This window comes from Prunus persica, chromosome G6 (assembly GCF_000346465.2).
Source record: "Prunus persica cultivar Lovell chromosome G6, Prunus_persica_NCBIv2, whole genome shotgun sequence".
Classification (NCBI taxonomy): Eukaryota; Viridiplantae; Streptophyta; class Magnoliopsida; order Rosales; family Rosaceae; genus Prunus; species Prunus persica.
Genome location: NC_034014.1, coordinates 9,734,022 through 9,757,018, shown reverse-complemented (window position 1 = coordinate 9,757,018; position 22,997 = coordinate 9,734,022). Strand labels below are relative to the sequence as shown.

General features: G+C 37.1%; 2 protein-coding genes across 2 annotated transcripts; both read right to left on the bottom strand.

Moving 5' to 3' along the window:
• On the bottom strand, window positions 10,520-13,918 carry LOC18774898 (fatty acyl-CoA reductase 3). Its single transcript, XM_007208153.2, has 10 exons — window positions 13,362-13,918; window positions 13,183-13,286; window positions 12,879-13,081; window positions 12,695-12,795; window positions 12,233-12,428; window positions 11,825-11,986; window positions 11,424-11,505; window positions 11,059-11,325; window positions 10,837-10,964; window positions 10,520-10,748 (listed from the first exon to the last, which is right to left on the bottom strand). The coding sequence occupies exons 1-10, from the start codon at window positions 13,438-13,440 to the stop codon at window positions 10,589-10,591; spliced, it is 1,482 nt and encodes a 493-aa protein (XP_007208215.1). The 5' UTR covers window positions 13,441-13,918; the 3' UTR covers window positions 10,520-10,588.
• On the bottom strand, window positions 15,527-22,599 carry LOC18772046 (proteinaceous RNase P 2). Its single transcript, XM_007207947.2, has 6 exons — window positions 20,827-22,599; window positions 19,750-19,851; window positions 19,459-19,634; window positions 18,986-19,106; window positions 17,214-17,282; window positions 15,527-16,227 (listed from the first exon to the last, which is right to left on the bottom strand). Exons 1-6 carry the CDS (start codon window positions 21,730-21,732, stop codon window positions 15,943-15,945), a joined length of 1,659 nt encoding a protein of 552 aa, XP_007208009.1. The 5' UTR covers window positions 21,733-22,599; the 3' UTR covers window positions 15,527-15,942.

Genomic DNA, 22,997 nt, shown 5'->3' with positions numbered 1-22,997 from the left:
TCTACGAAACTAGTTTCAGTCATCCAGCCGTCAAACTTGTTTTTTTATACTTCGAGATCATAGACAGCAAAAATCGGACAAAAAAAACATTCAGAGATTAAGTAACGGGGTAAAACTTTTCGACGGTTCTAAATAAAAAGTGATGATTGAACGGTTATTTTAACTCCGATGTTGATGATTTTTTGCAGCTACAGTCCTTCACTCCATATGAATACAATGAACTAATTCGATCGCCAATTTTAAATATATATGTGTGTATATATTATACTATACCGTTACCCTAATATATATTTGCGCGACGAAGGGCTCCTTATCGTCCCGCAAAAAGACCATACTCGACGGAAGTATATTTTGTCGCGTAGTGTTGTAACTTTACGCGACGAATATATGCGTCGCGCAAACTATGCGCGACGAGGTTGATTCGTCACCCAAGGATTTGGCGTCATTTCCTCATTTAGTTCAAATTGTGTATGCTTTGTATTTTTTGAAAAGGTTTTGTGTTCCTCATTTTTTAACTTTGTATATATTATTTGTTTTACCGATCTTGTTTAACTAAATATTTTTTCCATTTTTGATTTTGTTGTATGTTTTAACAATGTCTCACGCGAAGGAATAAACTTTAATAAACTCATGAAAACTTTAATAAATTTTAACAATGTTTTAACAATGTCCTTTTTGTTTTATAAAGTGAAGGAATAAACTTTTATAAACTTATGAAAACTCAATCAAATTTAGAATTGGCCATAAACCTCATTACGTCAAATGTTTTGTCAATAAAATTTTTCAAATTATTATTAAAAGGTTTTATAACTAGATTTATTTAACAATGTTACATTTGTTGACATATATAAGGATTGGATATAACAACTACATATATTCAAAGATTTGTATTACACAAAATGAATACACTAACATAATAAATTTACAAATAAATTCATTATTCATCATCTGAACTATAATAACTTTCGTTATCGTCGCTATCATCACTCTCGGTCTCCCAATCTTCTTCCTCCTCCTCCTCTATAACTGCATCATCGGCGTCGCTAGGGCTCACTGCAACATCGTATAGCGGAAGATCACCGAGGTCAATTGTAATTGACTGAATCGGTATTTCAACTGAAGACACTCCTTCTATTTGAAACGGTTCTTGTATAACATTTGTATCTCGAAGTGTTTCCGCATCATTTTCCATTGAAGATTCTAAACGTTGGTCAGCCACATTGTCGACGTCGTTGTCACTTGGGTCTAGTTCTGGTATATCATACACGTTCCTATGATCCATCTTCTGCACAACTTTCCACCCGCTCCTTGCTTTAGGGTCATCTAGATACACAATTTGGGACGCCATGTTTGCCAAAATGTACGGATCGTCATCATACCAAGTTCTGTTAATGTTCACAGACAGTACTCCATGGTCGATTTTAACACTTCCCGCCCTATTTGGGTTGGTATCTAACCATCGACACTTAAACATGATGACTTGGTATCGATCTTTGTAAAGCAATTGCACGATAGTTGTCAGTTCGCCATAGAAATCAATGTCCGTACTTTCGCCTCCACCTAGGACATGGACACCGCTGTTTTGCGTACACAACTTGTCATCTCGTGCGGCCCCCAAAAATTTGACGCCGTTAACATTACAACCCGAGAACAATTCAGCGCGAATTGGGCCGAACGCCAAGTTATATAACTCATCACTGTAAGTGAGGGAATTCGATGATTTCAATTTATTCACCTAATAGTATACAAAACCATTGACCAGTTAGTCTGACAAAATTAAATACTACAATTTATATTTGTCAATTACAAAACACTTATAACTTACAAAATCCAAAAACCATTGTGGAAATAATTCACGGTGTTTCCGGGCAACCAAATGTGATGGATGTTCTCGCTTCATCATCTGTTCATACTCATCTAAGTAGGCCATTATCTCATCACAATTTTTCAGTACGAACCAATGCGCTACCTCCATGTCATTTCTAAAAAACGACTCTTCTCGTCCAGGATCTCCAAATGGTCGTGCGCTTTGGGCAAAAACAGAAAGTTTTTTATTTCTCATACCTCCGTCATTATTGCGTTGAGGACGATTGAAAACCGTCTCCACATCTTTTAAATACATTCCACAGAAAGTAAGCGACTCATATTGAACCCAAGCCTCTATAATTGATCCTTTAGGCTTTGCCCTGTTGCGTACACTTTTTTTCAGCTCTCCGAGAAGCCTGCCAAAATAAAACGATATGATACAAATTAACAAAGTGTCGATAATGATGCATACACAAATGATAAAGATTATATACCTTTCTATTGGATACATCCAGCGATAGTTGACAGGACCAGCAAGCAATGCCTCTTCTGGCAAGTGAACCATCACGTGCATCATACTTGTAAAGAAAGCTGGAGGAAATATCATCTCAAACTTGCATAGGACTTGGACAATGTCATGGCGCAACTGAAACATGTCTGTCCTTCGCAATGTTTTTGCCGTCAGTTGGGAAACAAATCTGGATAACAACATGATTGGTTTCACCACATCTTCCGGCAGTAGGTGTCGAATACCCACAGGAAGTAGGCGTTGCATAAACACATGGCAGTCATGGCTCTTAAGTCCAGTAAATTTACCCCCATCGACATTCACGCAACGTGCGATATTAGAAGCATACCCATCGGGAAATTTGACAGACGATACAAACTTTAGAAACTCTTTTTTGTCATTCGGTTTCATAGAAAAGAATGCAAGATCCCTTCTAGCTTTATCACTGTCCCTATTCATCCATAAACCCCTTCGCATGCCCATTCTTTCCAAATCAAGACGAGCTTTGATCGTGTCCTTCGTCTTCCCCTCGATATCTAGAATCGTGCCCACCAATGTGTCGAATACATTTTTCTCAACATGCATCACATGCCTTAATTTCAGTTTCGACCAATATGGGAGCTCAAAATACATAGGCTTGTGCGTCCAGTTCAAATGTGTAGAAGGTCTGGTCCGACTAACTGTTTTCCCGAACGGAGCAAAATCCAAACGGTTCAGCTGTTCCAAGATCTCATCACCGGACCATTCTCTAGGTCTGAGGCGACGCTCTGTGTTACCGTCGAACTCTTTATCTTTTTCCCGCCATTCGTGGTCCCATGGTAACCATCTCCGATGACCAAGGTAACAAACATTTCCAGCATTTCAACCAGAACTTACATCTTCGGTACATACAGGACATGCCATATAACCCTTTGTGCTCCACCCAGAAACCATTGCATATGCTGGAAAATCATTCACAGTCCACATAACTACTGCTCGCAAAGTGAACATCCTCCCAATTGATTTATCGTACGTGCGAACACCGTGTGTCCATAAATCCTTCAGCTCATCAACCAGAGGCCTTAAGTACACATCAATTGACCTGCCAGGATCCTCAGTTATCAAAACAGTCATCATCATGTATTCTTTTTTCATGCATTTCCAAGGCGGCAAATTATATGGGAATGCGAAAATCGGCCAAGTGCTGTGGTGTTGGTTTAGAACCCCATACGGATTGAATCCGTCAGTGGCAAGTCCCAATCTAACATTTCGGGGATCAGCAGCAAACTCGGGGAACGTTCAATCGAACTCTTTCCATGCCTCCCCATCTGCAGGATGCCGCATCACATCATCGTCTACCCATTTTTCCTTATGCCATCTCATGTCTGTGGCAGTATGCGTCGACATATACAATCGTTGCAACCTAGGTTTAAGGGGCAGATAACGCATGACTTTTTGTGGTATCTTAGTCGTTCTATTCTGGGATGTCATTTTGAACCTCGACTCATTGCATATAGGGCATGTATCCAACGTTTCATGCTCTTTGTAGAATAACATGCAATTGTTTTTGCAAGCGTGGATTTTTTCATAACCCAATCCAAGACCATGCAACACCTTCTGTGCATGTTTATGGTCTTTCGGCAAACAATTGTCCGTCGGAAGCATTCTCTTGAAAACCCCCAAAAAGTAATCGAAACACAAGTTCGACATACGATACTTTATTTTTCCGTGCATTAGCTCCACAATGGCAGTGAGAACGGAAAAGCTCTCGCACCCCGGGTATAACTCTTGGTTGGCATTTTTTAACAGTTTTTCATACTGTTCAAACTCCGCACTGTCTATTGGTGTAGGCACGTCATCTTCCCCTTCCTGATTGATGTTGGTCGATGCGAATGGAAAAGCATCCTGTATAATACCCATGACTTGATCATTAGGATCCACAATAGGTTCAACATTGTCCACTCTTGGGGCATTTGAAGACGAAGCATGGTCTACTTGTTCGCCGAGAAGGTTCCAAATGCTATATGTTTCAATCATTCCATTCCTTACTAAATGAAATCCAACATTTTCAATTGTCTCCCACAACGTGTTGTTACACCTCCTACAAGGACAACGGATTCTAGTTGCACCCGGGTTGTGTCTACGTGCAAAACCCAATAAAATCCTCGATTCCATGCAAGTATTCGTCTGCGCATCTATTCGGGTTCTGTATCCACCTTCTGCTCATAATTCCTGAAACCACAATCACGACACAACAATCACAACAACTTCATACGAAGTTATAATGTCACCTTATGCCTCCGGTAAGGGCCCTATCCCATTCGGTAATGCATAGTCCTGTCACATAACCTACGGCTACATGAGATTAGATTTCGACGTGGATTAATTTCGGCAGCATCTCAACACAGTTCTTAAAGTGGGCATAGGTATAAATACCTACGTACCACCCGAAGAACGTACCGAGATGACACTGAAATCTCCACAATCGAAACCTAATCCTGTAGCCGAAGATTATGTGACAACACTATGCATTACCAAACTGTCCAAATAATGGGACAATTCAAGAATTAATTGGACCGCAGTCATGCCTTACGCATCCATGCACGAAATTCAACTAATCTCGAACGGGAAACTACGTGTTACTAAACATAAAAATAAAAGTACGAAGTTAATTTCAATTAACTTCGTACATCACAACACATTGTGCTACGTCACGCACAATTTCACAACATTATACACATATAACTTCACAAAAAAATTAAAAACATAACAAACAAACTTTTACAATAACATACCTTCTCAATCGTTCTCCACCAATCACTAATCACAAATATCCCTAACGAGAACAAAATTAATAGCGTTAGTACGAATTTACATTAATACATTTAAACTAACGACAAAAAATACATACCCAATGAACGTACTGAATTCACAGCAGAGCAGCGGCAGGGAGAGTGAGAGAGAGGCAGAATGCAATTTTTGCATTCTGCCTCTGCAATGGCAGATACTAATATGAAGAAGAAGGACTTTGCGCGACGAACAACCGAATTCGTCGCGCAAAATGCCGTCGCAAAAACCCACTTTTCCGTCGCACAAAACAACATTTCCGTCGCGCAATTACGTGTCGACATCTGCTTTTTTGCGCGACGAAAACTATTATTCGTCGCGCAAAATTTCGTCGCGCAAGAACGCACCGGCATTAAACTTTACGCGACGAAGGTAATTCCGTCGTGCAAAAAAAAAATTTATCCACCCTGCATTTTGGCGCCAAAAATAAGTATCCCTCGTTTTCTTACGCGACGGTACCTTTTTTCGTCGTGCTAAGTTGTCTTTTGAGACGAAAACTCTCGTCGCGCAAATTTTTTTACCGCCAAAAAAAGGAGCCAATTTTCTATCCATCTGACGAATGCTTAGAATTGTCGCGCAATATTGTCATGCGCGACGATTTTTGTCGTCGCGCAAGATTTTGGCGCCAAAAAAAAAACGGGTTTTTATCCACTACCTTTGCGCGACGAAATTAATTTAGATCGCTCATAGATGGTTTGCGCGATGAAACTGTTTGTCGCGCTAGTTTTCCGTTATTTGCGCGACGGAATTTTTTTTCGTCGCAATAGTGCTTTTTGCGCGACGAAAAAATATTCGTCGCGCAAATAGTAAATCGTAGTAGTGTTGCATGCAAGTTGGTTGTGCTAAATGGGATATCAAATCCCATGCATGCCAAACTGGTTGCATTAAGAGAAGGCTTAATCTATGCTGCCAAGTGGTCCAATCTGGAATGTCATATAGAAGGGGATTCTCAAGGCGCTTTACACTCAATACAACGGGGCCAAACTAATCTGTCCCATCTTGGTTGCCTAACTGAGGATTGTCAAACACTTTTGGCCAGCCAAGAGCGTGTTTATTTGAGGGTTACAGAGAGGAGTGCAAATGGGGTTGCAACACGGTTGGCTCGATATGCTCTACACTCTCAGGGAGTGGCAGAATAGGTTACTGATCCCCCAGATTTCCTACAAGATGTTTTGTTCATTGATGTAATGTAATTTTCCTGTTGTGTACGTTATCGGCATATGTGGTACTCTTTCTTACCCCAGAGTTTTTCCCTTGTGATTTTCTCTGGGAAGGTTTTAACGAGGCCACGCATGACATGCCTTTTATCCCTCCCTTCTAATGGAATGAATTCAACCTTTCAAAAAAAAAAAAAATTATGTGCTAAAATTCATGTTTCTAATAGTTCAATGCAAAGTTGCTTTTGATTCCACATTTTGGAATTATATATTCAATTTAATAGTCATAATTTAGATTTATTGAAAGCGTATTATGTTCTTACCATTTCAAATCTATTGGAATTTTGTTTGGAATTTGGCAATAATGTTTTATCCTTTAAAGTTTGGTGATGACTGTTTCAGTCTTTTAAAGAATGCCTATTTTGTTAATTGTGGTATTTTCTATTAATGATTTACGAAATTAAAGCATGATGACATTTTCTTTAAATGTTTTTTATACTTCGCATAATTAATTTAGAAGTGACTGCTATTTGACAAATTTAAATTTAATGTTCTTATGGCACAAATGACTGGTAATGTATTCAGAGAAAGAACTGAGGGATCAGTAAGGAATGAGGTTCTTCTGAACCTATATTTTATTGATCTCTTATTGGTGTGTTAGCGGATTTTTTTAAGGAAAACAATTTAAATACACCAAGAAAGATGCCATAAGAAATTTGTAGCTAATTGAAATTATTTATAAAACATGTGTTCACCTTATAATGCTCTGTCTTTTGGTTAGGGGTATGTGAAGTAATTTATCGTTACCTATACCATTATGGATACATGTTCTTACTACAACTATTATGCTAATTGGGTTCCTATTATGGTAGTTTCAAATAAGAAATTATTTAAACGGCAGAAAGTAAGGAAATCCAATTTGAGGCACCATTATGTTTTGGGTTGCTTAGTAGGAGTAAGAATTTACTGCTCTGACAAAGATGTATACATGACTGAGATTGGATGAATGATAACAGGAGTAGTCTCTGACAAAGACATTATTGGACCTTTTATGATACTTCTCACTTATGGACTGTTTTAGGTGATTTGCTAATATTGTGGTACATGGAAGGGATTATATCGCTTATTGATGCATAACCGCCATGACTCGCATTAGACAATTGCTTAAATGCGGTATTTATGTCGACCATATGAAAGTGAGGATTATTTTGAATGTATCGTGCCTAATGTTTATTTATTGAACCATATAGTAAATTTATCATATGGGCCAAGTGGGAGAATGTAAGAATATTTTTATAAATATTCTGTATGGCCTACATGAAGTGACCTATGTGGTAAATAAATTGTTTAATTGGTTTAATAAATATTATTAAAAATAATTATATTGGTCAAATAAAGAGAAGTAGTTTCCTATTTTATTACCGTGATGGGTGGTAATTGATTATGGGCTTCACTAGGAAACGGGTCATCTCTCTGCCTATAATAGTGCACATACCTATCTTATGTGTACGCTGATAACAACATGTATTAGGGTTTTCTAAAAGTGCAAAAGGCTAGAGAGAGAAATCTATTTCCTCCACACTGACGGCCTATGGATCGCTCAAGACATATATCTTGATATGGTAGAAGACTAATCATTCAAGGTATGTATGTAATTTAAGTCTAATTGAATTTCTGCCTAATGTTATTGTGAAAATCATGAAGTTCAAGATCTTGGGTCATGAATTGGGTTCTTATGATTTTACTTGACATTAAATTTACAATATGCACACCAAAAAAAAAACAAAAAAAACCCTAAATCGAAGATGATGAGCAAAAGGAGACTTAACTGGTGCACTCAAACCCCACACCCACTTCCCCACAGCTACAGCTTAACTCTCCAATCCATATATCTCCCTTCCTCCCCAAGTCAAAAGCCCATTAAAACCCACCAACAACCAATGAATGATATATATATATATATATATATATATCTCCTTTCCTCCAATCCAACAAAGCCATGGACAAACCTCCACCCAACACCATCTCAAGAAAATAAATGGTTGAATATTTTGTTAAACAGAGGTGAAATAGTACAATACATATATACAAGCATAGCCTTCTATCAATCCTACTATTAAGGCTTAGACATTGTGATCCAATATTAATGGGATTTGACCTACACTAATTTGGGCAAGTAAAGATATTTCTTAATACTCCCTCTCAAGTTGGAGAGTGAATATCATGAAGTCCCAACTTATCACGCAATGTCACAAACTGATCCTTCCCCAAGGCCTTTGTAAAAACATCTGCCAATTGGAAGCGTGTAAGTACATACGAAGGACTAATTATTCCAGCTTGTAGTTTTTCACGAACTATGTGACAATCAATTTCTATGTGCTTTGTACACTCATGGAAAACACAATTAGCTGCAATATATAAACCTGCATGATTATCACAAAACAATGGTGCAGGAGCTATTTGTGGGACTTTTAAATCCTGTAGTATAAAGCGTAGCCAAGTTAGCTCCAAACATGTGTTGGCCATAGCTTGATATTCAGCTTTTGCTCATGATCTGTTTGTTTCTTGGATTTCCATGAGATAGGTGAATTTTCACGAAAAACATAGTACCCTATAGCTGATCTCCTTGTCCCACGGAAACCTCCCCAATCTGAATCACAAAAAGCTTTGAAGGTAAAATTGTTGGCATCAGAAAATAACAAACCCTGACCTAGAGTCCCCTTGATGTATTTAAGGACCCGTATGGTGGCATCCCAATGAGGTTTGTAGGGCTAATGCATGAATTCACTTAGTGTTTGAACATGATATACTATATCAGGCCTTGTGATAGTAAGGTAGATCAATCGGCCAACCAGTCTCTTGTATTTGGGTGGATCATTCAGTAATTCTCCATCTGTGGGAGGGAAAAGGCCAAGTACCAATATGACGCTCTAATACCATCTCAAGAAAATAAATGGTTGAATATTTTGTTGTATTAAACAAACGTCAAATAGTACAATACATATATACAGGCACAACCTTCTATCAATCCTATTGTTGAGGCTTAGAAGCCGTGATCCAATAGTAGTGGGATTTGACCTACACTAATTTGGGCAAGTAAAGATATTTCAAATATTTATGAAAATATTTCTTGATACACCGAGCCAATTAACCCATCGCCCCAACAACAACTGATGGCGCTCCCACAACCCACAACCCATAAACCACACCCAAACCATACTCACCCTCCATGCGATGGCTTCTCCCCTCACTCTATTTCATGCCCTCGATTTTGTTGATGAAAAAAAAAATTAATATTTCTTCTTGTGGAAAAAGAGGTTGGGACTGGGTGGGATGGTGAGGGTAAGGAAGGCTTGGTGATGGTTGTAGGTTGTGTTTGTTTAGGTGGGGTTGGGTTGGAGAGGTTGTGGCAATTGTGGCGAGAGTAGGAAAAAAATGTTTTTTAGTTTTTATTTTTATTTTTTTAGGTGAAAGGAATATTTAGATGGTGGAAATTAAAAATAATATCAAAATATTATTTTATCCCTGCATTTAACAGAAAAGATAACAAAATTGATGTCAGGACTATTTATCCTAACGAAAGTGGAGTTGAAGGACTACATGAACGATTTTGGAATTTTAGAGACCAAAATGCGAATCGGGTCAAAATCCAGAGACCATTAGACCTAAAAACCCTTTCATTTTTATTGTATGCACCTTTTTTACTTCGTTCGATCATACATTGAAGTCCAACATTAGCTGGTCATTTAGAAAACCATATTCGAGGATTAGTTTGGTTGTTTTCTTCAAACTCTCTTCCACAATTAGAAATAATGAATATTAAAGGAGAACGGATATGGTTATAATACCAGTAATTAAAAAATTAATGAATAATATACATATATATAAAGAAAAATGTAGAGACTGGTTAAACATTCAGAATACCAAAAAATGTCATTGGTTAATACAAATATTAAGAATTGAAATTATTAATAAAATAAGGATAATATGGTAAATTCACACTTTTTTATATTAAAAAATTTTAATTTTAAAATAAATTCAGATAATGAGTCCTATTTTTATGAAACACAACTATCCATTATTTTTTTTATATTTTAAAATAAAATAAAAACCAATTGGCACATGTGCCAAAGAACTAGTATATATATGACGCTGCATGAATACAACTGTCCACGTCCTCTTCTCTAGTAACCATTTTTGAGTGAGAAAGAGACTAACAACATTTAGCTCAACGCCATGTAGAAACTTCAATAGGAATATTGTGTACAAGTACAATGCATGAACCTCTCCATTATCGTTTCAACATAACATGTTTTTGAAGGCCAGGTATGTGTGTGTGCATAATGTAGTCTTCCCAATCAATGCATTTTGGATCAAAATTGAAAGTTTCCGATTCCACGAAACTCTCCCTTGTTATCCTTCGTAGATCCTCGGCATTGTTGTCATCAAAGCTGCATTTAAATCAAAGTAACTTAAATGCATGATTACACTGATAAAAGTACTTATGTTTAATTGACAGCCAAAATAATGCATACGTACATGCCCTTGAATAGCATATAGGGCTCATATAGCTCTACCAAGCGCATCACCAATTTGAGTTTCTGATTATAGTTAACATACAGATCTTGAAAATATTCGCCAAATGCTTTGTTCACAAACTTTAATCCCTTCAAGCAAAAATTAAAAGTAATATATATGAATATACATATAAATATATATCTATGTAATTTGTAATTACTGTTAATGGTGGAAATTACAAACCTCCAAAGGTAGCATGAAGCGAATTTGCATATACATGCGAAAAGTAGCCATAGTCTTGAATATTTTACCCTTACCAACCTTGACAGGCTTTCCATCCTTGTCAATCCATGGATTTTTTGTGAAGTATCGGAAGACAAAACAGTGAATAGTAAGGAAATTGATAGGATTCCTCAAAGAGCTTCCCACATGGTAAATGATACTAGACGATTTATTTGCATTTGCCACCATTGCTACAGTTATTGAATTTACCACCATATCAACAGGAACCTGCATAATTTCAAAATCGATAGTTTTGATTGTAAAATTACTGTTGTGTGCTTGTACCTATGAGTATTTGGAGAACCATGAAGTTTACTGAAACTTACCATATCAAATACTGACTTAGGATCCACAAGCAAACATGTTAGCTTCCCTTTACAATAACCAGCAATTACACTATCAATGGTTCTGCAACAACAACAACAACAAAGATTGCACACCAAATAAAAATCATTGTACCATTACGTTTTTCTGAATCTGCATAGAGACCTATATTATATTAGTGCACACAATAAAAATAAAAAAATTAGTAGCCTTTTGTTTTCTTTCCCAGTCCCCAATGAAAAATTGAAAATTTTGGAAAAAATATAATTAACCACGTACTGATCTATTGTATTAGTTCCAGTGTCTCATAATAAGCTTATAATTTTGTTAACAAACAAACTGAGTTATGCGTGTTTTCTGAGTAAAATCTAGTCAAATTTTAGAGTGCTTGCAAGCTTCATACCTGAAACCTTGGACCCAACCTGGAAATGGCTCTTTGTAAGTACTGGTGACCACAGTCGGACGTATGATAACGACGGATAGATTATCTTTTGAGTGTCTTAGAAGTATTTCTCCCATCGCTTTTGTGAATACGTACGTGTTTGGCCATCCATGCAATTTAGCCCTGAAAGAATATAAGAAATAATAATGAGAAAATTCTGTAAGGATATTAGTGAAAAGCCCCAGAGAAAAATAGACCAACAATTTCACACTGCAAAAAAATTATTTTATCTCAATTCAATGAATGAATCGATAGAGCTAGAGAACTGCAGAAATAACTTCTTGATAAAATTTGGAGAAAAATAAGTCCGAAACTAAGAATCATGCTTGTGGTTTTATAGGGCACAGCTGGATGGATGCTCGAAAAAACCTTTCAATTCCAAAATCCTTCATCGTGGTTGTAATAACTTCTTCTGTCGCATTTTGTGCTTTTAGTTCATTCAGTTTCTCTTCCACCAAATTCTTCTCTTGCACTTTGAAATCAAATGTAGTGATCTCCTTTTCCATCTCTTCCATGCAAGATGAGTCCTCTAGTATAAGTCCTTCCCTTTCACCACATATATAAGCTGAAAAACAATCAACATATCAGTGAAGCAAATCAAAGGAAATTGAGACCAGGAAAAAACATTCTGAGATGATAAAGAAAGATGAAACTTAGAAAAGAAAAAAACATTCTGTGGACGCGGTAATAGTACATAACTCTTCTCCTCTCCTTTTTTTGACATGAAATTTGAGCATATAAAGTTTAGGATATGGAAAGGCTATATATATATATACCATATGGTAGCCTTGTAGGCCATGGGAAACCAAGAGAAGAAAAACAAACACTAACCAGTTGACACATGGAGCAGGATCTCTAGCTTTAGACATTTCTTTGCAAAGCTCAGTACGTGTTGAACTCCAAATGTATTGACACTCAGTGCAATATCATATCTGCAAACCAAAGTTATGGTAAATTGTAATTACATGTTTCTTTTGAGTAATTTTGGGTAACAAATAATATAATAGCTATATACCTTTCATCAAAATTTGTGGTTCCTGCAGAGTTAAGTATGATTTCAATGTCAGTCCACATTTCTTCTCTCAACTTGAACTCTTTCACTCCTAGGTCATCAAAAGTTACGTCTCCTGGCACAGCCACAACTTTTTTTGCTATGAAAGAATCAAACTCTGAACCCCATTTCTCTCTAAGAACCCTGAACAACTCCTTCCCTATTATCTTAATATATATAAAAATAAGTAAACATTAATAAAATGTACGTCATTACAAGATACATTAAAATTATTTGGCTATTATGAAATACGTATTTATATATAAACCTGATTATGCATGCGATCTGTGGCTGACTTGGTGTCCGAAGCTCTTAAAAGAAGATAAATCTTTTTCACATCTGGTTGAACCCTTAGTATTTTCTCCACAAATACTGCATGTGCATTTGTAAATTAAGTTACTATGAGAGAGAGAGAGAGAGAGAGAGAGAGAGAGAGAATTAATGTACCCATTCCGAGGAAGCCAGTGGCTCCGGTTACTAAGATTGTCTTGTTTTGCAAATATCCTAGTATGCTCTTCAACTCCATTGTAAAAATCTGATGGATAGGTTGAGTCAGAGTGCATATATATATATATATATATATATATATACATAGAAAGTCTTGCCTACTTATAAAGGTTGTACTTTTTTTCTTCCTTTTTTTGTTTTTGTTTTTCTTGAGAATGACTTTAACCTAAATTCATGAGCCATGTCGTTGGGTTTCTGTTTGTTGCTCACCGTCCCAATAATTTATAATTATTAGTAGATTCATGCAGGTGAGCTAGCAGTAAGGTATGCCTTAAACATAAGAGAAAATGAGGGGAGCATACAATAATTCATCCAACATATCTTCTGAGATGCACTATTGCCAAGAACACATTGAATACGTACACAGTGGGTAGATAGTAGATGGAGCAGACTGATGTAGACATAAGGTTTCCCTTCACATGGATGGGAGATAGGCATTATTAATGGGCAAAAACCAATTTTGCTTCCTCTAGTTTGTTATACTTTGGACTATGTAGTTTTAATTTTGGGCAATTTAACCCTTATAGTTTGATGTCCTCACAAATCAAGGATATATGTCCAAATTTTCATCCAATTATGTGATTAGGTAAGTACATATCACTGACGTGGAGGTGTATATTTTGGATGGCATTTGAAAGAATTTGATAGAATTTACAAAGTATCCTTAAATTGCTATTAAAACTACATAAAATTAACAAAATTGAAACTATAAAGACCAAACTAATAAAACGGACAAACTGCACAGACAAATAATGACATTTTGCTTTATATTAACCACAAAGAAGTCTCACCAAAGATACCATAAATTTTTTTGCTTTTTAAACGTAGTTGAACGATTAAAATAACCATTTTAATAGAGGTAAGCTAATTTCGATAGAGGAAGCTTCAACATGCTAGTTATGGAGGTGGTTGATTGGCTTTCATTTTGGGAGTGGCTGGTGTAGAGTATACTAGTGTTTACTTCATAAGCTAACCTAGTGTATCGTAAAAGGAAAATACTTACTTCTTTATATGTATAAATTATTATTCTTTAAAGACAAATCACGACATGTATCCATAAATTTTTATTTTTGTAATTTTAATGTATTTCTCTTAATAAAATAATAATAATTTGACATATATGAAAAAAAAAAAATTTTAACATTAATAAAATTATTATTTTCTTATATATTAAAGCGTAATTTATCTATGGAGAGTGATTGAGATGTCTTAAATATCACTTGTTTCAAGAAAAAAGAAAAAAGAGCAACACCGCCCATGCATGCAAGTAGTCGCCTCAGCCGTCCATGCAACTTGATTTGGCAAACTATGAACGCCTGCGAGTGACCCACGTAGGCGGCGTATGTGTACAGTGTACCTAACAAAATTTCAAAGACAAAAAGAGGCATTAACTGTTGAGCAACACAACTTTTTTCCCACCAAACATTACTCAGTTTCCTATTTGGAGGTAGCCTGCTGACATAATCGGACACATGTCGACAAATGTTAGGTTTGAACTTCGAACAACCCTCGATTTAAGAATAATGAAGGGCCATACTTTGGAAGGGGGAGGGGAGGTGCCAGTTGGGTTGAAACATAAGATCACTGTTTTGCAGATTATATTTATATAAAAAAATGCATTCAATAATATCACTGCCTTTAATATGTCTACAACAAAATGCACCCACACTTCACCCATGCATATCAATAAGGAAAATGTTAGATTTATCACATTTTTTATATCATATTGTGTATCACTTCTTTAATAGAGATGGGGCTCATTGTATCAATAAGGAAAATGTTAGATTTATCATATTTTTTATATCATATTGTGTATCACTTCTTTAATAGAGATGGGGCTATCCGCGGTGCCGACACTTTGTGAGAGCTTGTTATAGCTATCAGACCATTTATGTCCTACACCATGAACAATAACTTTGACCATTGGATATGAACGCATTCATGTGCATATCACTAAACACACAGCGACCTTAAAATTGAATGAAACTCATATCTCAGATGAGCTGAATCTTACCACTTAACACAGCTGCGGACAACTTCAACTCTTCTCGCAGGGGAAAAAACGACAAGATTAGAAGAAGGGTTTGACCTTGAACAAAAAGATCTTCATTCAACAAACCAAAGAAAAAATCTTTTATTCAGCAAACCAAAGAAAAAGTATTTATTCAACAAATAGTGAGGGCGGGAAACATGAATCCGCTTTGTTGCAACTTCTCACTCAAATCACACCCCGGCCCTAACATTCGTAATAATCAAGTCCACTATCAATAATGAGCCAACATACAGCAAACTTTGTAGGGAACAAAGCTTGCAGTATGTTGGTGATACAGTATAACATCAGAGACACTAACCCTACAAGGGAAAACTGGGCCGAAAACTTGAGTGTTACAGCGAGGGGTCGTTGTCATAACTCATAACAGGCCATCTTGCTTGTCCAAGACTCATATTACTCAGCCACAACCATTTCCATAAGTTATGATCTCCACAAGCAGCACGGAAATAAAGACTCGTGCAAACAGTACTAGGCAGAAGAAAGATTTAGCTGGGAAGGAGATGGGGACCTCTCTTTTCTTTTACCTGTCACAACTGTGGTTTTCTCATTGTGACTGGCAACAAACTCTGTCGTACATGAGTTCAGTGATTCAAGGTTCCTGCAGACACCGCCAGTTCGAGATGTTTCCAAATTATGTGAGACTTCACCAGAAGCTTTAGAAACACTTGGCCGGGTAATGCAGAGCCAGGTTCTTGCAGGCTCCTGACAGCTGTCATCTGCTACAGGCACATGCCAGGATCCAATTTCTGATTCCTGAAAAAGATTGGCACCTCAATACTTTATAGTATAAAGTTAAAGGGATCAGCTTCACACGAACACTAATCACACTAACACTAATCACCACTAAGAATTTATGCACTTATAGCCCTCGCTCTGCCTTCAAACATTTAAAACAATCCCGAACTCGTGAAGATTATCATTTTATTACACAACTAATTTTTATTTCAAGAACATTTGAATGAAACATTAAGCACTCAAAACAGCTCAGATAAAAAGGCAAACTAAAACAGAATTTTACTGATTCAGGCGACATTTTAGAGGCAACTTAGGGATCATGGACATCTATAACAAAGTTCAAGCCTGTCATAAGTTTGCTTAAACCAAGGAACCATTTTATTAAAGCATTGTCTGTAATTGATAACTATATTCCTATTATCTAACTGATGCTCAATAGAAGACTAAACGAACTTTACCAAAAGAACTATTTCCTTCCAGCTTGAGCACAAAGACATGGTTGTCATCACAACTTTCACATTAGCATGACAGAAAGATTATGAACACCGAAATAAGACACCTAGAAGCATTATATCCAATGCAACATAAACTCTATAAATGTATTCCAAGCAACATGCATATGAATCACCCAAGTTTTCATAACATTTTTTAGATTTTAGGTTTACCCATACAAGTGTTTCTCCAAAATATCTTGAATGATTTATCTTGTACAATCTGACAAGAACTTATCTATTTCGTATATAATATATTTCTATATTCAACATTTTCTGTGTTTTGTCCGCACATTAATTTCCTATTTGCACCCTCAAATTCCACACCTAGCAAAGGTGCCCCAGCATGGCCAGGGCCACTGTCCTTTTTCCTGCCTTCATTTTTTATTTTGATGAAGAAGACGAACAGTGCTCTATACCATACTAGATAAATCAGATTATATAGAAATGGAAGAAAGTCAGAGTTAGAACATGCCATCAGAATGAACCAATATGAGAAATTAAAAATAGTACCTGGATGACTGAAGAATATGGGGGCGGCATCTGAAGTTGCAGATTGCCTTTGACAAAAGTATATCGAACCTGCACAACAGGATGCATGAGAACTTATAGCATAAAAGATAGGTGTGCATGGATCAATTTCACATTTGAAGCAACCACAAGACCACTCAATCAGGTTTCAAAAGAAAAAAAGATTAAAATCAATAGAAACCATCCAACATATCACAAAACCAATTTGCAGAGACATCTGGTGGTATTGATTTTGTTGATTTTATGGCGGAATGGAACTTTTCTTTTTAATATAAGGAATGGTTCTTTTCTACAAAAAGTTTAATACGAGTTTCATTATTTTCCATTGACAATCAATATCCAATGCAATAACAAGGATTTTCCCTTGTTATCATCCTTTGAGATTGAATAAAAATATGGTAATGTAGAATATGGAGAGCATAAAAACTCTGGCTAGAGACAGAAATAAAAAGGAAAAAACATCTCTGCATGTTTTCTAGAGAGGAAGAGTTGCAGGCAAAAGAGATAGTCAAGAGGTAACAGAAAAACTTGAAAGATAAAACTATTTGAAATTGCTTTTAGTTTTTGGTTTTTTACTTTAGGTGCCATTCCATATACATTTTGTCACTCCATCCCTCCCCTTACCTCCTCCCTTCTTTGTCCGAGCATTTCCTCTTTACCTTTTACTAAAAAATAAAAACTGAAATCCAAAAAAAAAATAAAAAGTTCAATCTCTGAGAGGCTGCCTTGACACTTTACTTAGACCTTAATGTCTCTAAACCAAACTCTTCAGGCATGCACCCCTATTCAATAAACCCCACTCTATTTTCTTTTGAGTGATTTGACTCATCAACGGGGTCCATCTTCTACACGGTCAGTTTATACTTTGTGTTAGCATGTCATGTGATTTTAGGATTCGTCTAATGCACCAGTTAACGCCAACTCACTAATCTAGTGTTGGGTGTTTCATGTCAATACAACAGAAGCAATCGACAAGTTTGACAATTTGGATTGGAACTGCAACTGTAAAATCTTCCTTCCGCTGAAATGAACTGACAGCCACTGTTTCTCTATATAAGAAAGTAAAAAATGGGTGCTATTCGTACTAGCTTACTCAAGTCATAGAATCAACCTGATCAGATTGGTTCGGATCTTAAGCCTCTGAATTTACAAATGGTGCATTTATGTGCATTTGGTTTAATCTAAACCATTACAACAATCCAATGGTTAGAGTTGTTGCCACATGAGCTACCTTGATTACCTTCAGTGTTGAAAATAAAAATGTAGTAAAATCAAGGTAGCTCATGTGGCAATAAGTCTAACCATTTGACTGTTGTAATGGTTTAAATTAAACCAAATGCACATAAATGCACCATTTGTAAATGCTGAGGCTCGGAATCCAATTGGTTCAGATGGGTAAGGAAGGTTAGACACTCCTAAGACTTCTGAATGAATACAAGTGCCAGCACTGAAAATGAAAAAGCTCAAACTATGAAGTCATGATAGAGATGGACATACAGTCTTTGATAGAACTAAAAATATGACTGCAATACAAAGAGTTTCATATCATCATGCAAAATCATATGAACTCTTCCATATTAGGAAATAAACTATTTTCTAGGTTTTAAAATGTAATTAAAACGAGGATAGCATCTATACTGATATGTTGGATGAGATTGTGAAAGAGCGGAATGAAATAAAATTTGAAAAAGCAAATAAATAAGTTTGGAACATATGACATAATATGTTCAATGAGGTCGTCCAAGAACACATACTTGGTGTCTGTCTTTCCACTTGAGAAAGAAGCTGCTTCCTAGGAGTTCAAAAATGTGATCTCGCATTTCATCATTTGTAACTAGCAAGCACTTGAGCTTCACAGCAGCATAGAGCCAATACCTGAGTCATATCAAAGAATTAATTTGTGTATTCCAAGCATAATAGTCGTGATGTTTAAAGTGATGAACACACAGGCCACCAGAGGGAGAAATGGTTCTTCATAAATACATGTTTTTTTTTTCTCAAAATATTCCATGTACATGTTTTTTTCTTCTTTTTTTAAGAGAGCACTTAAAAGGGGAATGTTGTTGGTGTTGCTGTTTTGAGCAACCAAAGTCTGGAGAGAGAGAGAGAGAGAGAGAGAAACTTTCAACCAAAAGCTTGCACAATCAGTAGAGCTGATATAGTTCATCAACATAAATGTAGGAAACAAGTAATAACATTTGGTAAGAAATGGATCTCAGGCTCATACCAATCGTCGTTGGAACCACTTGGTGTGGCATAAAGAATGCCTTTATCCATCCACTCCTCAATCAGTTTTCTGTGGGAAGGATTTTCCACAAGTCCCCGGAAACGTCTATTATGCATGACAACAAGTGGCCATTTCTCTCCACTCTTATTATACAATTCTTTCACAACAGCGTCAAGCTGCTCTATATAGAACAGAAATATAAGTCATGATTAAACGTGACTAAGGGGCCTATCAAAATAAAAGTAGAAATTGACAAAATAAGAGAGCAACAATCATCTTCGGATGTACAACCTGAGAAAGACTGAATCCACCATCTGCAAAATTCTGCTGGTAGAGCCCAATATTAGCTCCATCCACTATAGCTTCATACTCAGCATGTTTGTCCAGCCAATCCTTTATTAAGACATTGGGGAAAATAAGAATTACAATATGTTTGCAAAGTAACATTGACCCAAATATAATCAAATTGAACACATAAAAAAACATTGGATTTGCTACTTTAATCTTCTTCATAGCCTCAACAACTCAAAATCGCCTCATTAATTCTGATTTCTGTCATTTCAAGGCAAAACAAATGTGCAAGACTAAATGCCAATGCAATCGAAAATTAAAGAAACACCACCACAGATTATGCAGCAGCATCTCGATGGGCAATCAGGCCCACATTAAAGTTTATAACCGGACTAAGAAAAAATTGAATACTCAGCCCAATTGATCTGGTGGGACCATGGTACAGCAGGCCCAAGCTGGGAGTTCAAGTAATACCCACCCCACAGGAATGAATAAATGCTTCAGAGAGTTTCAAGAGAGTTTCAAGAAAAGGAGTCACATAAGTCTAGAGGTCTAGAAGCTTCAAATAATTATAAACTGTGCTGTACCTAGGAAAGGGTCATCCTTGGTAGTTTAGGAAGTTAGTTGGGACAATAAAAGAGGTCTAATTAATGTTATGACTTTGAGTAATGCGTGGAAGGCTACTAGTCATCGTTACACCTGATGTGAGTCTGTCATTTTGGGGTAATGAAAAGTACTACGAAATTCACATAAACCCTGTTATACATTAAGTATAGTAAATCTATGAATCTACCACTAATATGACAACCTAATAAACAGGAAAGCATCCCAGTTCCTGCATGTTTTATTATTAAAATCCCAACTTATCTATCAGAAACAAGAATGTCCTTATACATTGAGGGGAACCAGCATCAAAATATAACATGTACATCCATATCTGCTTAAATCTTGAACTCTGCTCTCAATTCCTCAAATTTGAATACTATATCTCTGTCCATTACATAAATTCAAATTGGAAAAACAAAAAACAAAAAACAAAAACATGGCAAATTTGACTAATCAAAATATTTGGCTCACCTGGAACTCACTGAAATTTGACTTAACCTCCCGTTCCATTGCCAAAGCAGCAACCGACTCCGCAAACCTCTGGGTCTCCCCACAATCAATGTCAACACAAACCAAACGCTCACCACAAGAGCAACACTGGCTGCTGCTCATATCCGCATTGGCTCTCCTCACATCCCAAACCCCCTTCCCAATCCATCCCTGCCCATGCCACCCTCCCCCATTCCTCAAAACCGCCTCTTTCACCCCACCCGAATCCCAATTCGCTTCACCCAGCTCACAAGCCACTCCACCCAAAAACCAATCCTCAATGATCTTAGCCGTTGATTCTCCAACACACCTCACTACATTCCTCAACTTATGCAAATAACCATAAACCCTCTCCCCATTCCCTGTCTCCGCACTCACCTTCAGCAACGCCGCAATCTCCGGCTCCTCCAAGCTCACCCCCACCATACCCATATGCTCCTCCACCTCATACGCCTTCTCCGCTTCCAATTTCTCACAAAAGCAAAACAGCGCCGGGTCGCACGTGCGCAACCTCGGCAACACATTATACTTATCCATACCCTTCACCAGGCCAAATGCGTAATCGCCGTCCCCTTTGGCGGCGGCAAGCCGGGCCACGGCGGTGATCGTGGCCTCGTTCGGAAGGGTTCCGATAGATAACATTTGGTTGAAGACGCGGAAGCCATTGTCCAAAGCCAATTGCTTCAGAGAGGGGTCGCTGACGGAGTTTGAGCAGAGGTAGAGGAGAGTGTTGAAGTGGTGGTGGTTGAAGTGAGTCTTTTGGGAGACGGCGGATTCGTATAGCGAGATTGCGCTGGGCAAGTCTTTGTGCTTCGAGCAGAGAGTGAGAGAGGAGTGGAATTGGGTTTCTGGAGTTTGCTTCTTCTTGGTCTTCTTTGGGGTCCCCATGGGAGTGTGCAGCTGTGTTGCACCGATACGTCAGTCTTGAGGGGTATGCTCGTATCGGTTACGGCGATACGTATCCGATACCGCTATGTATCGTCCGATACGTCTCCGATATACGGTCCCGATACGGCGCTGCTGCGAGAAGTCTGTGGGACAGGAAGATGAAGAAGCGTCGTCGTCTGTGAGGCTCTGCTACGCGAGGAAGACGAAAAAGCGGCGCTGCTGCGCAAGGAAGAAGAAGAGAGCGCGTCTTTCTTTGTTTGTAGGTTTTCTCTGAGACGACGTCGTCTCATTGTTGGGCTTTCAATTTCACTTAAGTTGGAACGCACGTTTTAAGGAATAAAACCTTGTTTTTTTTTCTTTTTTGAGAGAGCAACCCATTTTTTAAGGGGCAAACTGTGCTGTACGTTTGTCAGCAGCAAAACCTTTATTTTTTATTTTTTATTGGTAAAAAAACCTTTATTATATTTATTATTGCTAGCTGCTGTTAGATTTGGGTTAGATGTATTTAATTCGTTTTTGTTGTTATCAAAACGCATTTGATTCACAGGATGGATGATTGTATTGAAATGTATTTGTTATCAAAATGCATTTAATTTGGTTACCTGTATTAATTGGTTTTTAGTTTTTTTTTTTTAAAGACATTTCCTAATTCCTATTGAGATGGGCGATGGCGTTCTAAACTCACACACTAGTAGGTCTTTTGCATTGGTTTTTAGTTTTATGTTTTGAACTGAATGGATGATTATAACATGATAGATGTAATATTAGTTTTTATTATTTATATTATTTTTTAAATGTGTATTATTTTAATGATCATATCAATGCCATACTCATATCCTAAATTTTGGAGTTTTGTCGTATTGGCGTACCCGTAACTGTATCCATGCTACATAGGTGTAGGGTTTTGAGAAAAGAAAATGCAGTTTCTAGTTTGGAATGTTTAAATAAGTATGGGCGGGGCTTAAATTTAACATATGCAACAAATGCATATCCAAGGCATATTCAACAAATGCACTCTTTCGGTGCATATTCAAAAGAGGCAATTCTCATAATATACTAGGCACTCTATACATGCTTCCGCATGTGCGAGATACTTTTTTTAATCACGCACGCTGCGCGCGACTCATAAAGGTTTTTTTTTTTTTTTTTGCAATTATATTTTGCTAGATGCCCGTCTTAAATGTTTTTCTTTTGTCACCCATATTTTTCTAAATGCCTGCCTCAATAGTTTATGCATAATAAAAGAAAGAAAAAAACAGTTGAGG

What these genes read in the sequence shown, in the direction of transcription:
- LOC18774898 (XM_007208153.2), bottom strand. Translation starts at nt 13,440, where the DNA reads ATGGAGTTGAAGAGCATACTAGGATATTTGCAAAACAAGACAATCTTA. An exon ending in CACTGGCTTCCTCGGAATGG is followed by an intron (nt 13,287 to 13,361) that starts GTACATTAATTC and finishes ATGCACATGCAG; the next exon opens with TATTTGTGGAGAAAATACTA. An exon ending in ACCACAAATTTTGATGAAAG is followed by an intron (nt 12,796 to 12,878) that starts GTATATAGCTAT and finishes TTTGGTTTGCAG; the next exon opens with ATATGATATTGCACTGAGTG.
- LOC18772046 (XM_007207947.2), bottom strand. Translation starts at nt 21,732, where the DNA reads ATGGGGACCCCAAAGAAGACCAAGAAGAAGCAAACTCCAGAAACCCAA. An exon ending in AGTGGTTCCAACGACGATTG is followed by an intron (nt 19,107 to 19,458) that starts GTATGAGCCTGA and finishes GATATGACTCAG; the next exon opens with GTATTGGCTCTATGCTGCTG. An exon ending in AGTGGAAAGACAGACACCAA is followed by an intron (nt 17,283 to 18,985) that starts GTATGTGTTCTT and finishes CCTGTTGTGCAG; the next exon opens with GTTCGATATACTTTTGTCAA.